General features: G+C 40.6%; 1 protein-coding gene across 1 annotated transcript in view; it reads right to left on the bottom strand.

The window, feature by feature from the left end:
* Positions 1-14560, bottom strand: part of LOC110949783 (CUB and sushi domain-containing protein 1) — a 329068-nt gene that overhangs the window by 134845 nt on the left and 179663 nt on the right. Inside the window, 6 exon segments of the mRNA XM_051944856.1 lie at positions 661-849; positions 971-1158; positions 2144-2282; positions 3798-3870; positions 4028-4149; positions 11577-11717. Coding sequence (XP_051800816.1) covers positions 661-849; positions 971-1158; positions 2144-2282; positions 3798-3870; positions 4028-4149; positions 11577-11717 — 852 coding nt within the window.

Raw genomic sequence — 14560 nt, forward strand, 5'->3', positions numbered from 1 at the left:
GTCGTGTAGTGCTAGACTAATTTAACAAATATCGCATTCATATACAGTGGAATTAAAATGATTAGATAAAAATCTCTGGGGCTCCAAATTACCGCAGCAATGGGTCTTGGCTACTCTTTCTGAGTTGCAGCGTTTAGTGGGAGAAATTAACATCAGCTCTAATGCTTACATAATCAGTCAGACCAGAATTTGGCTAAGATTAAATTCAGCTCAAGATTACTTCATTTGCCAAACACAGGACTGAGTATAGCTTTTGACAAGTGTATTTACAAACCACTTTTCAGATTTTTTTTTTTCATTCTAAGAAATTCTGGGGGATAAATGGTCTTTGTTCTTTGAGAAACCAGTTTGAACAGATAATCTACAAATTATTTTCTCTTTTCTTGAGGTCTCTTTTCAGGCATTGATGTAACCTCTAAAAACTAGATATTTGGAAGTTTCTTACAATTAACATAACTCCTTTAAAACTGAGAATGGTTTGGGTGCAACACTGAGTTGCCCGCATTTTGCTTTAGCATGTAAAAAAACCATTATATCCAAATTAACAAGGTAGAATACTTGATTTTCACCAAACTGGGTCTTTTAGGTGTTTCAAGGATATGAAACTCTTTCCTAAGAGGTCTAAAATTAAAAAAAAAAACAAAAACGGAGGATTCTAACCGTCACAGCTGGGAAGAGCATGACTCCACTGATGATTCTGCTCACAGACAATTGGCTCCTGATCACTAAGTGTGTATCCTGGGTCACACGTAAATGAGACACGCGAGCCGATGGAGAAGCTGCTGCCGTGGCGACGACCATTGACCGGGATACCAGGATCGAGACACGAGTCTGACTCCATTTTGACACCTGAAAAGCACATCATATCAGCACAGAAGCCACAGAGGTAAGAGGACGAACGTATATGTGTCTGGAAACAATTCGGAGTGTGTCTAGCAAACACCTCTATCAATCAGTCAATCAGCCTTACTTTCATATCTGATGCTGAAGCCTGCTGCAGAGCGGCTGTTGTCTGTGGTGAACAACAGGAACAGGAAGTTGGATGTGGAAATCAGGAAATGAGGCGCTTGGGTGCCGTGGTATTCGCCGATGAGGGGAGAGGAGGTTGAGGGTCCATCCCTGATCTCCAGTGTGTCATAGTTGACCTCCGTCTGGAACCTATAGACAAAGACAAATGGAAATAAAAAACAATAATTATAAAACAAACAAGCAGACATAATAGCTTGTCATACCCAAGGATAATCATAATCTGTGCAAGGCAGTGTAACTACCTGCAATTGTATTACAAAAAACAAAACAAAACTGACTGATAATCTATTCAGTAATACACCGAAAAGCAGAACACACCAGAAATGATTGACACATGCTCTGCCTATTCAAATATCCAAAATAACCACATATCTAGCTTGTCTAACTAACTAGCAGAACAAATTACTGACTTGTTATCTCGCTCACTCTTATCTTTGCCTGCACTCCAATCTCAGTAATTGACTTGTTCAATAACTGAGCAATTACCTACAGTTGTGTCTGCAGGGCCCTGAAAATCAAAGTTGGTTCCTGATTGTAGCTGGTTATCAATCTAGCCACCAAAAATAACTGATTCCGCAAAAGGACATCACACAAATGCAATTAACTACACGGCTGAATAGAAACCCAAGAGCTGGGAACCACTGGCACACTGTAAAAACAACACACTCTCTGAATAATAATGTCTGACCAGCTAAATGAAAAATTAACTAGCCTCTGCATCGGCATGCAGCGTGCTAATGCTGAATCATACACAAATGAAATGCCTCACAGGCGATGGAGGGAAACTTGGCTTTTACATCACTTCCCAAAAAGACAAATTTCAGCAATAGCAGTTTCAGGCTACACTGCATCTGTCCGTGGCTTGTTTCCAGCAAAAAAATGTGCAAAAAGCCAGCATTAATCTTTTACCGTAGCAGTAACTCACCAAGTTCATCTGTATCTGACTAACTTAAATTGCTTCTGAAAGACTGACCAACTAAAATATCGACTAACTAAATGTTGCACTACCTTAACATACCTAATAACTACACTATCCAGATCAAAACAATCGGATTAACTCTCCGAGCAATTTTTAAGCAAACAAATCTGACAAATAAAAAAATTAATAACGTACTTGTCGAAGTGTATCTTTACAGCGTGGTCTGTTTGTGCTTCAATCACCCACTGGCAGTTCAGAGAGTCTTTATAGAAGGAGGGCCAACCAGGAGACAGCAGAACCCCAGTAGGAGCTGTGAGGTGGCCTCCACAGGGAGCTGGAGGGAAATGAAAACACGCAAACACACACACCGCAGAGAATGACATTAATTATGCTTTTTTTTTTCTTGTAGCTGTGCTGTGGCATGAGCGCAGCGTTCATATTTCATCAGGTTAGCAGATCCATCATCTTCTCTATTTATTTTAGCACTCTAATCCGCTTTAAATTTCTAGATTTCATGTGTAAACATTTGCCTTCAGAAATTATGCTGTGCCAGTCTTGTGCAACAGTAAACAATTTTGAGCTACTCATGTTTGAAAAAGCCTAAAATAATTATAGTATGATAATTTATAGGGGAAATCAAGTATATTTATGTGTCAAATGATGCCAAAAAATACCCTCATTTCCCTGCAACTCATAAGGGTGCAAGCAGCCAAACTGTCACATATCGACACGAGTTTATAGCTCACACTCAGAGTCCAGAAGTCTTAGTTATGATACATTAAAATCCAACAATTAACTCTAGTTGAGTTTTAACTCAGCATTAATACAAAATATAACACTTTGGTGTTACTTTTGAGTTTTAATTGTTTATTTTTGACCCTATCCAGCACTTGAATTAAGTTAACATGTATAGTAACAGCCTTGAAGAAAAAAAAAACCTTCAGACTTGGAGTTCATGGTTTGTATATTATCCATTGCGCTCTCTGCAATAAATGGCTTATCTTTCACATTCATACCACTTCTTCTCCTCTCAAGTAGCTGATACCTTCGCCCCTTGATTGCTCTCTTAACTCCAGACTGTCAGCAAGCTACAAAAAAAAAAAAAAATCACTTTTCTTCCTCTCACTTTCTTTTACCCACTCTATGCATACTGAAGCAGCAGCACTTGAGGAAGGGATCCAGAAGAAAGTCGTTCTAGAAATACAACATAATTATCTTCCCCCTTGTCCAATTGGAGGGATAACATTTTCCCCTTCTCCATGCTTAATAAGGTGACCACCCTATTCGGTCTGATTGTCTCCTCCATTCGATTTATTAACAGCAGGCAACATTTGATAATGTCATTTAGACAATACAATCAAGATGCAAAATGGGAAGGATACAAAAATAGACATTGAAATGCTCACAGGCCAGCCGATGCTATTCCCTTTCAAAAAGGGTTGAAATAACAGCACATCCACTATCCCTTTATTATTGCTTCCACATATTAGCTTATCTTCACATTATGGACATATCTCTGTATTTTAGAGCCTGCATATAATAAATGTGTCTGACCAAATGAGTTTCAGCACAACTTGTGCCAGTCTCATTTAAGATTATTGTTGCGAGAGAAAGATGCGTGCAAACAGGCTGAATAAGTGTGTGGAGGCTAGAGGCTAAAAGCAATTAGAAGAGAAATTTATACAATTGCAAAGGTGCATAAACACACTTCAGCTGCACTGTAAGAGCCGAACAGTTGAATGCTTTGTCATCTTATAGTCTGGTAAGCAGAACATTTTGAATGATTACCCACAGCTCATACATACGGTAAACGGTTTATATATGCGTGTGTGTGTGTTTGTCTGTTTACCTTCGCAGCGAGGGACAGCTGCAGACCAGACAACATTTCCATCCTGAATGATGCAGGTGACCTGATCTGACCCCTGGAGATTCAACAATCATACATCATATAAATTACTTAATTACTATACATGTGTTTTCACATGACATGACGAATGTCACACCCAAAAATAATACGTCAGAGAAAACTTTTACATAGTTAATAAACAAACCCAAACTGAAATTACATCTAATCATTACCTGTGTCCGAATGAATCCTTGATCACAGCGAAAAGCCACCGAGCTGCCAAGTTGAAACTGGTCACCGTACCTCTGACCGTTGACAGGGACTCCTGGGTCGTGACATTCATTCTGACCAAATGCTGCAGAGAGAAAACAACCAAGGAAAAGTTGAAATAGGAGCCTACACACACATAATGAAATGAACAGTATCAAACAAGGGAAGATTGTTTTGGTACTGAGAGAACAGAGAAAAAATGTGATAGAAAATTAAGAGGATTCTGACACACTGTACCCGCAGCTTACACTGCAAGCAGAATTATTAGGCAAATTATATTTCTGAGGATGCATTTTATTGTCCAACAAATACAATGCTCCTAGTCCCAATGCAAAATGACTGTGAACATCAAATCTGAATGTTTAACTTGAGAAAATGGAGTTTTGTCTTTCTAGAGGAAATATGTAAGTGTGTACAACTATTAGGCAAATACATTACTAAAATTAAAAATTAATTATTGTTAAATTTCAAAGTGGACAACAAAAATGACCACATTTTTTGACATTTGCTGACCAAAACAACTGCCAGTCTTTTAAATAACTGCAGTGAACCTTCCATCCCTGGAGTCTGTCTGTTTCTTGATCTGTGCACAATGAACTTTCACTGAAGCAGAAACCACAGCCTCTCAAATGCTGTTCAAAGAGGTGTATTGTTTTCTCTCACAGTAAAAGTCTTGTTTGAGACGGGGCCACGAGTTCTCAATGTCAGGTGAGGAAGAGGGCAAGTGCCATGATCCTGGCTTTGCCTCTTGACTATTTTTTTGTGCTTCTGCCATTTTTTTCCTTGCCTTTGTGCCTTTTGTAGTCTGCTGACTGTCTCTGTGAGTGTGTTTGTGTGTGTTTGGGTATGTCGCTCCATCTCCTCCTGCTGCCAACTCATCTATGCACCTGAGACTCCTTCACCAACCCAGACGCAGCAGTAAATCTACTCTTGCTCTTCCTTCTATTCTCCGACAGATTGTTGACCTCGCCAACAAGCTACTAATGCTACAGCCAACCTAAACTCCAGCTAAGTCCTCTCTTGATTGCCTAATAATTCAACTATATTTAGTGTGACACTGTGCCTCAGGTTCTCCACCTGCAGTTCACCAGCCTCTGCCCAGTTCTAAGCCCCAAACAAGCTGTCCTGCTCCATTCTCCACACCTCACCACTAGCCCAACATCAAGCCAACCTTTTCCACACCCAACACTATCCCAGCTGCACCATGCCAAGCCATCCTGCTCTGCTCACCGCTCCAACAGCCCTGCGAACCTGCCAGCTCACACTCAGCCCTCAGCCCACAGTTCTTCACGGTCTGTCAGCCCAACGCTGCTCCACCCCTTCCACGCTTTGCCCTCTGTGCATCACCATCAAACTCACCAATTCAGCTCAATTCTAACATCCTGAACTAAATGGAAAAAAAAAAAAAAAAGAATCCTGTAGAACTCCCCTCCTTCTGCCTAGTTATTGAGTCATACTCTTGAATCCAAACTTCTCCAGTTTTTTACAGCCAGGTCATTACTTGACCATCTTTAAAGCCTTTGCTGGCTCACCAAGTCAGTGAAGAACTTTGATATATGAGACAGAGCATCGTCCTGCATAAAGATTGTGGCCTTTCTGAATTCTCTGGACTTCTTGCAGTATCACTGCTTGAAGAAAATATGTCCCAGAAACTGGCAGTAGGTTTGGGAGTTCACTTCCATTCCAAATCCAACCTAAAAAAAGATTCAACCTGTACGTCCTTAATGCTAGCAGCCCACAGTGCTCCTTCTATACCTTGCTGACGCCTGACGTGAAGTGGTGGCCTGTGTCCATTAGTGATCCCATCCAGCTGCTCCATCAAGAGTCTCTCTCATTTCATCTTCTAAACAAAACCTTTGAAAAATCTGTCCTTGGGTATTTTTTGCCTCACTCTTGATGCTTCACCTTGTGAATCTGACTCAGTGCTGGTTATGCTTCAGCCTTCTTCCCTTTGGTCATGTTTCTGACCACTGATAAACTTGCACTTCTGCACTCTCCAGTTAGTTTGTAGTTATGGGGATATGCTGATACTGGAGAATAATGGTTTACAAAACCTAATGTGACATAGTTTCAATTTGCCCTTTTGTCTTCTGTGCATGTTTCACAACTCTGCTGACTATTCACAACAAAACATTTGATTGTCCGATGGTTGCCCCCGAATACTTAAGCTCTTCTAAGAAAGTTGCATGCATATCAAAGGTATTTTCAACATTTTGACAGCGTCAGTTAAATTTTTTCTTTGGCAATGTTTAGTTTAAGTGATGAAGCTGTCTCATGCTTCTGCACATGTTAATATGAGGGCTGAAATACTATAATGCACACCCTCTCTCATTACACAAATGTATTATTGGAAATTGATTAAAGCAAATAGAGTTGGAAAATGTGGCTAGAAATAACGATCACATCAGATTATTCACTCATTGGACCTGTCTAAAAAAATACTTTAGTGTAATGAAAGCTATGTAATTAATGCTAGATTCAAATTTAGTTGTTTCTAAAAGTTGTTAATAATTCAAGAAATGGAACAAAGTCATTATCTCTGTTTTATTTTTAAATGCATGGCAAAAATTGATCTTTCCCCATGATTTACTGTTCACAAATGACATTTGTTTCCTCTTAGGACTTTTTTCTTGAGCACAGCAAGGAAATTTAACAAGGGCAGTCATATGAGCATTATGTGTCCTTTCCTATATGTCACATGTCCATCAGTGTCAGTGAGCATGTAATGACTGTTGCCAAATTACATCAAAACTCACTAAGATATAAGAACAGAGTGTACACAAAAATGTCATGGCACCCCCTTAAGAAACGGTGCTTCACCAGTACAAACTACATATTGTAAGATGTCACTTTAAATCCCTTTGACACAAAATGTTCAAAATATTGATGTCCAAGTTAATGATCTCATGATTTCCTTTTCTGTGGGTTTCAACTCTATTACTCTATTTTCCTCTTATTTTACCTCCTGTCTAATCCATCATGTCAATCTCCATCTTTCTCTGTGACTCAGTCTTCCTGTTTGTTGTTTTGCTTTTCCATTCATACACAATCTTGTCTCAGCCTTCCTATCTCTGTGACACTTAAAGCACATTTTCAGATACTCTATCCAGACTCAGATCTGTTTTTTTTCCTTCCCACCTTGGTTTTGTCTCATTTATTCTTCATCTGGACTTAAACATATAATTGGAGTGTTCTCATTTTGTGTATTTTCTCATACATTTCCCTCTTCTTTTATATATATATATATATATATATATATATATATATATATCCCAATCTTTTCCAAAACTACAGGTTTGTGAAAGTGCATACGGATAATTTCGCCATATGCCTTTGGCCGTTGGAGTGTCTTTGTCCATCTACCAGTATATGTACGCAGAATATGTGCATATTCTTTGTGGTTGAGTACCTACAATTTTATCCGCAGCTCTAATTTCTTCCTCTATCCTTCCATTTCTCTCTCTGTTCTCATTTCCTCTCCATCTAATCAACCTGAGACATGTCCAATCACTGGGTGTGTGCTCTGGGTGGGATCAGGTTAATCTCTGGAATGGGGATAATATAAGCTAAACATGACAGGGTGGAATCCACAGAAAGATAATTCCATTCCCATATTTCCATATCAGTGGAGATGTCACATTCACTGACAGTGATACAGCACTGATTTCACTTTTTTCCTCCGGTAGAACCAATTTCCAGGTACTGAAACAAATTGAAAAACCAGAGGGACATTGTTTAAATTTGTAAATCCACACACGTACTCTGAACCATTTTACTGTACTGTGTATGATCAATTTAGCTCTATTTTCAAGTCGGAAATTAATAACATATATTATATTGTGTGACCAGTATTTGGCTCCAAATGCACTACTTTTAGCATGTAACTGCGCAGCCTTGTGTGTCAACACTCATATTTGAGTTTCTAACATCCTTCACATAAATAGATAGAAAAATACCCACAGCAAACCTATTGGTATTCATATATGCATTAAAATGTTAATAGACCAAATTACTGAAACAGCACAAAGATGCATGATCTTTCTTAAGTCACAGTGGAGAATTTATGTGATCAGACATTTAAATTACATTCTCAAAAAGTTTCACCAGCAAAAACTGTAGGAATGTAAACATTTTTTCTTTCTTTGAGAATAGAGGTATTTAGGTTTTTTAAACTGCAGACAATATAAAAACATTGCATAATATATTCAGAAAAAAAGGAGCACGAACAGGATTTTTGTTTATACATTCCTTTAGAAATGTTAGGCTGTGGGTGGCATATTTATATTGAAAATTGTGCATCAAACCTTTCATTTGTGTTAGGATTAAGGATAGGACTTCTTATGAAATATGTTGTGGCGATGAAAAGACCCCCAAAAAAGTATTTAAATTTGTCAGATGTCACCTCTACAGGAAGAGCTTGGAGACAAGGTCATTGGGGAGGCAGTGTGTGATACGGTGCAAAACCGCATGGTAATCACAGTGAATGAATCAGAATCAGTCATGCACAACTAGCTCAGCTTAGAGGAGGTAAATATAAAAGCTGCAGTGGCTGGGTTCAAAGTCTGGCAATGGGACAAGCTTAACTAGGTAAAGCTTGAGTAAGACATTCTAACACATGATTAGTGGAGCAGAAGTGTTCAAACTCCGGACAGGTTAAAGTAATGTAAGAAGTTCGCAAGGGCGCTGTATTACTCAGCTAAGCCTTTTTCTGCTTTGATTAGTGTGTAACGAAAAGATATTTTTTACTAACGCAATTTTTTTTCCTTTTTTTTCTCCTTTTTTTCTCTCTCTTTTCTCTAACGCAATTTTTGTAATTCTGTATTTATGTATGTTTAGCCTTTAATGGGTACGATGGGTAGAAAAAAAGCAGCATCTTTGTTTTTATAATGTGTTTTCCTACACCCAGCTTTATCTTGTATACTTGTATCTCACACAGTGATTCCCTCTATTTGTCAAAATGCCTTATGGCACTGCTAAAGCAAGGGACATTAACTTCTTGCTTCAAATTGTGGATTACATGCTGGGTGGAGAAAACAATAGTAATAATGTGTGAAGAGTAAGGCTGCAAGTGCTTCAAAGGTCAAGAAAAGGTGAGAGCATCTTCCCTTCAATTGTAGCGGTGCAACTGTATTGGATTATAGATAAGTGACTCTGATTATATACCACTTACAAACTGCTGCATCCACAATGAAGCCCTTTCTTTTCCATTGTGCGGCTGCTGGTGTTTAACGCTGTCATTTTTTTTTTTAAAGATTGCTCAACATTTTTCTGTCATCAAAACTCCACTGCATTCACCCTGAAAGTACCTCAAATGCAATGTCACAGTAGCATTTCACTTTAAGGCCCGGCCACACCGCCCGAACTTTGCTGGAGCGTTCCTTGAACGGTGAAAAAAATTCATCACCGCTCGTAACCGTTCACCACCGTTTAACGGAAGTTGGCCCCCGTTAAAGCGATGCCGTATGCGCTCAGCCACCGCTGATGTTTCTGGAGGGGCCCTCCTACCGCTTCCAAAGTTTTGAGCTGCACAAAATATTGCGAGCGGTGAGGAGGGGGCAATTTTCCGCCCCGCAAAGTTCACCCCGCTCCACCAACGCCCAGTCAAAGTTTGGCACCGCTAGACGCAAGTTCGTGGACGCTTGGGTCCGCTAGGCCAACGCAGAAATCTTGAACGCTGGACCACCGCTGCTTCACCAGCATTGCTCGGGCGGCGATTAAACGTTGTACAAACTTCGGTGGCGCGGTTGTAAGCGTTTTACGAGCGGACACGGGGCTGCTGGAACGGTGTCGGGTGTTGAAGCAGCGATGAACTTTGGTTTGGCGAGCGGGACCAGAATTTGGCTAGAAATACGGGGAGAAATGGACCAGGAGCTCATTTGGAATCGAGCTGCCATTGAGTTCAGACCTCATCTATATCGAATACCGCTCGCTACCGCTAAAGCAACGCTAAAGCAACGTCGGCTTCAGCGGTCCACCGCTAAGCCAACGCCCGTGTTTTCGATTTTTTTTCCCATTTTGTGCGCGGTGATGAGCATTGTCGAAATTCGGCCCCCCCTCCCTACCGTTCAAGGAACGGTAGGGAGGGGTAACACGGGCGTTGCTTTAGCGTTGGTTTAGTGGTAGCGAGCGGTAGCGAGCGTTGGTTTAGCAGTGACGCGAGCATTGGTATGGCGGCATTCTGCGGATGCGGGCGTTGGCTCGGCGAGGGTATAAAGTTTGTTTAGCAGCATACCGCTTGTGACTACGGAGCTGAACGGATCGTTCATCAAACATGGCTGGTGGCATCCTCATGAAGTGCTGGAAGGCTCGTGGATCCTCATTCCTCAGCTTGTCATACAGTCCATGTTCAGGCCTTCTCAGTATCCACTGTCTGACCCACACAACTCTGTCTCCTTCTTCTCTCTCTTCTCTTTCTGTCAACAGCTTGTTGCAATCTGAGGAGGTTCTGATTCTGCTGCTGGACTAGTGCACCAATCAAAGCAAGTCTCTCAGCATCCATGGTGATACAGTTTTACCGTAACTTTGAGCAAATTCGATATAGATGAGGTCTGAACTCAATGGCAGCTCGATTCCAAATGAGCTCCTGGTCCATTTTTCCCCGTATTTATAGCCAAATTCTGGTCCAGCTTGCCAAACCAAAGTTCATCGCCGCCATGGATCGCTGCTTCAACGCCCGACACCGTACCAGCAACCCCGTGTCCGCTCGTAAAACGCTTACAACCGCTCCACCGAAGTTTGTGCAACGTTTAATCGCCGCCCGGGCAACACTGGTGAAGCAGCGGTGGTCCAGCGTTCAAGATTTCTGTGTTGGCCTAGCGGACCCAAGCGTCCACGAACTTGCGTCTAGCGGTGCCAAACTTTGACTGGGCGTTGGTGGAGCGGGGGTGAACTTTGCCGAGGCGGAAAATTGCCCCCTCCTCACCGCTCGCAATATTTTGTGCAGCTCAAAACTTTGGAAGCGGTAGGAGGGCCCCTCCAGAAACATCAGTGGTGGCTAAGCGTATACGGCGTCGCTTTAACGGGGGCCAACTTCTGTTAAACGGTGGTGAACGGTTACGAGTGGTGATGAATTTTTTTCACTGTTCAAGGAACGCTCCAGCAAAGTTCGGGCAGTGTGACCGGGCCTTTATATCTCCAGGATAAAGTAAAATACAATACCACAGAACAAAACTGGCACTAAAAATAATGCTGCATCACAAATAAGTTTTTAGGCTGCATTTTAAGATTAATTTGCATTTGATTTAACACTAACAGAATAATTGAAACTTACCTAGATACTGTCAAAACTACTTTTGACGATACTGACACTTGGAGAACTCTGGTAAAGTGAGGTGATCAACACAACATGCTTCTGGTACTCAAAATAAAATAAATTTAAAACATAAAATTCACATTAAGTCTCACTGTGATGTTCATGTTCAAAACCATATATTTTGTTCTATTTTATGTGTTACACATCAGTAAATCAACTTAAAACAGACAGACGGAGATAAGTAGGTAAGTGGTACATACTGGTATAGCTGATATTGAAGCCTTTCCCAGTATTGGAATGATCAGACTGAAATTCCAGTCTCATGATGTGCCCATTCGAGGCGATCTGTGATGGAACATCTTTTCCTGAGAATGTCCCAAACGTTGTTGGCTCAGACAGACCTGAAATAAAGCACAGTTTAAACACGCTTTTAGTGGTACATTTAAATGGTGCTCACTCCTCCCATATAACACTTGTCCAAGGACACACTTGGAAAGTAAAGGACTCCCATAAAGAAAGAAACAAAACAGCACAAGAGGCATCAAGGAATGTACTGGATGACGGGGGGAAAAGTGAGTTGTATTAAAAGTTCTAAACAAATTCAAACATGTGGTTCTTCGCTTTAATAAATAGTGCACTCCTGTAGTCAGCAGATTAAAGAATTTAACACAGAGCAAAGAAGTCATTCAAATGATTTCTTTCAGTTCCCGAATACTTTCAGTACTACGAATGGCGAATCAATTTATCACAAGTACTGACCTTAAATTGTATCTATGAAAAGTAAACAAGCATTAGAAGCAAAATGTGCCTGAGTATGAAATGTATTTGTTGTGAAAAATGTTTCCTCTCAGTGTGACCAATTATTGACACTGTATGTTGAAATAAAGTGTTGTAGCTGGTCTTGGTGGAGCCCACTCTGACTAATTCATTATACTGCTGTGAGTTTGAATAACAGCAGTACTGAGTTAAACTGTCAATGTTGCTGAAAACAATGTCTCTTACATTTTTTCTGGTGTTTCCCCCTTAGGCCATTGACAGGGTGCTTGCTTCCCTGCAGGTTTAGATGTTTTTCTGCAACAACTCAGATGATGGCAAGATGACATTTTGGAGATGGCTTTTTTTTTTATAACCTTGTCTAAATATTGAGGGTTTAATGTCAGTATCCATAAATATCCGTAATGTCAAGTAAAAGTAGACAGTCCTGCATACTGGGATGGACTGTACAGTAGCAGTAATGCACTCTGTTTAATCAAATCACTCATAATACTCATACGAGTGCAACAGTAGTTTGCAGAAGAATTATGTTCCATTAAACACCTTATTAAGGTTGGAAAAATAACTTTATTTTTTAAATATAACAGCCAAATAATACACTCAGTGACCTAAAATACAAAGGCCAGTTCAGTATTGTTATACACCACCTTCAGCCCTAAGAACAGCTTCTTGGTAGTGGCTCAGCAAGGCACCTGCTGGATTCTGATGTTCCAGGGAACCAGACAGACATTAGAGCTTCACGACTGCTAAAGGTAGAGGCGTAGCTACTTCTCTCAACAAACGTGTCTGAATGAACCCCCCCAAAATAACTGATACCAGGTTATTGTGGTGTCCAGGTCATTCATGATATTTCACCTGAATGTGTCCTCAACCATGCATTCCGAGACAATTCTGTCACTGTGGGAGACAGCATTATCTTGCTCCAAGTACCCATCATCCCCGTGGGGGGCACATGATTGCAATGAATGGCTGAACCTAGCTGCTATGTTAAGGTATGCTCCAGCATTAAGGCATCCCTCCATAGCCATTAAAGGACCCACTGTATACCAGTTGAATGGCCCTGAAACTCCCCCACTGGCCTGTACAGCTGTAACCATGCATCACCTCAGTTCTGTCTGAGACATTTGTGTCACAGCATCGGACCATTTACTGCAACAAATGGTTATACACTTTTGTTTGGCAGAATACACCGCTCCGTAGGGCGCTCCCCAGCGATCCAGCCAGCAGCAACAGATTCAGAGGGGAGCGCAATAAAATCCTCCTGGGCTACATAGAACAAAACCCAGCAGGCCCATATCATTGAGATATGGAGCATACATAATGCACACAGAAAGAGATGCCATCCCCAAATATTATAATAAGACACTAGAACACAGAGGAATCAGAGGTGGTTGATGGGAAATCAATGGCCATAGCCAGTAACAGCAGTTTGTAGCAGGTAGAAATAAACAGATTAATCACCACCAGCAGCAGCAGCGGCATAATGATCAAGAGTAAGTGACAGACATTGTGGGATTATAAGGACTACCTTATTGTCTTGATTGAATGTGATTAGATATTAGTGTTAGTATGACTGATGATTAGGAATGTCAACCAACGCTGATAAGTTATTGGCATGCACCACTTCACTTCATTTCACAACTGTTGCTGTTTATGGCCCACCAGGAGTCTATCAGATTGGAGTTGCAGCAGGAACTGCGATTCATCAGAAAGCACCTGCAGTGTTGAATGGGTAAGCGAAGCAGGTGATTATATATATTATAACCTCTGCAATCCAACATTCCATTGTTCATTCAGTAAGGGTCATTTCTCATGTGGCGAATGGTTTGATGTCTTATGTTCTGGGACCTCATTTGTAACCACTGCATACATATGAAACAGGGCTTCAAAGTTGCATATGCCACGACCAATGGAAGAGCTGAGATCTGTAAATTGAAGGGGGCAATATGCATATTTGTGCTGTGAAATGCGAATAAATGTGACACAAATGATAGAGAAGTGAACTGAAACCAGATTTTATGATAATCCTTTTCATTCGTGTCACTGAGTAATTATATACTGTACTAACAATGGGTTATGCATTATTCAATAAAAAAGTTCTTAATTTTAAGCTTCATTATTTAAATCTGGCATTCATATTATCATGATATTTATTATTAAACTTTGAAGCACCAGCTCATCACCACAATCTCAAACTTTCAGGTCTCAGAAAAAAAGAGTTCAGTCAAAAGATGCTCAAACTTGTTCTCAGTCGTTTACCTTCATCACAGACAAATTAGGTGATGAAACAATCACAAAATTGCATCAAATTACTAGGATTAGAGAACAGAGCACTGGTAGGTTTCCAATGACATCTACTGTGAAAATCTCTCCAGCTATGATTTTAATTAGTTCAGATTAGGTTAGATAGTTCTGATAGTATTTGTACAGAATCGCTTCAGTGAACACATGACTGTGCTGCCAGCGGCAC

The sequence above is a fragment of the Acanthochromis polyacanthus genome, chromosome 2, assembly GCF_021347895.1.
Source record: "Acanthochromis polyacanthus isolate Apoly-LR-REF ecotype Palm Island chromosome 2, KAUST_Apoly_ChrSc, whole genome shotgun sequence".
Taxonomy (NCBI): Eukaryota; Metazoa; Chordata; class Actinopteri; family Pomacentridae; genus Acanthochromis; species Acanthochromis polyacanthus.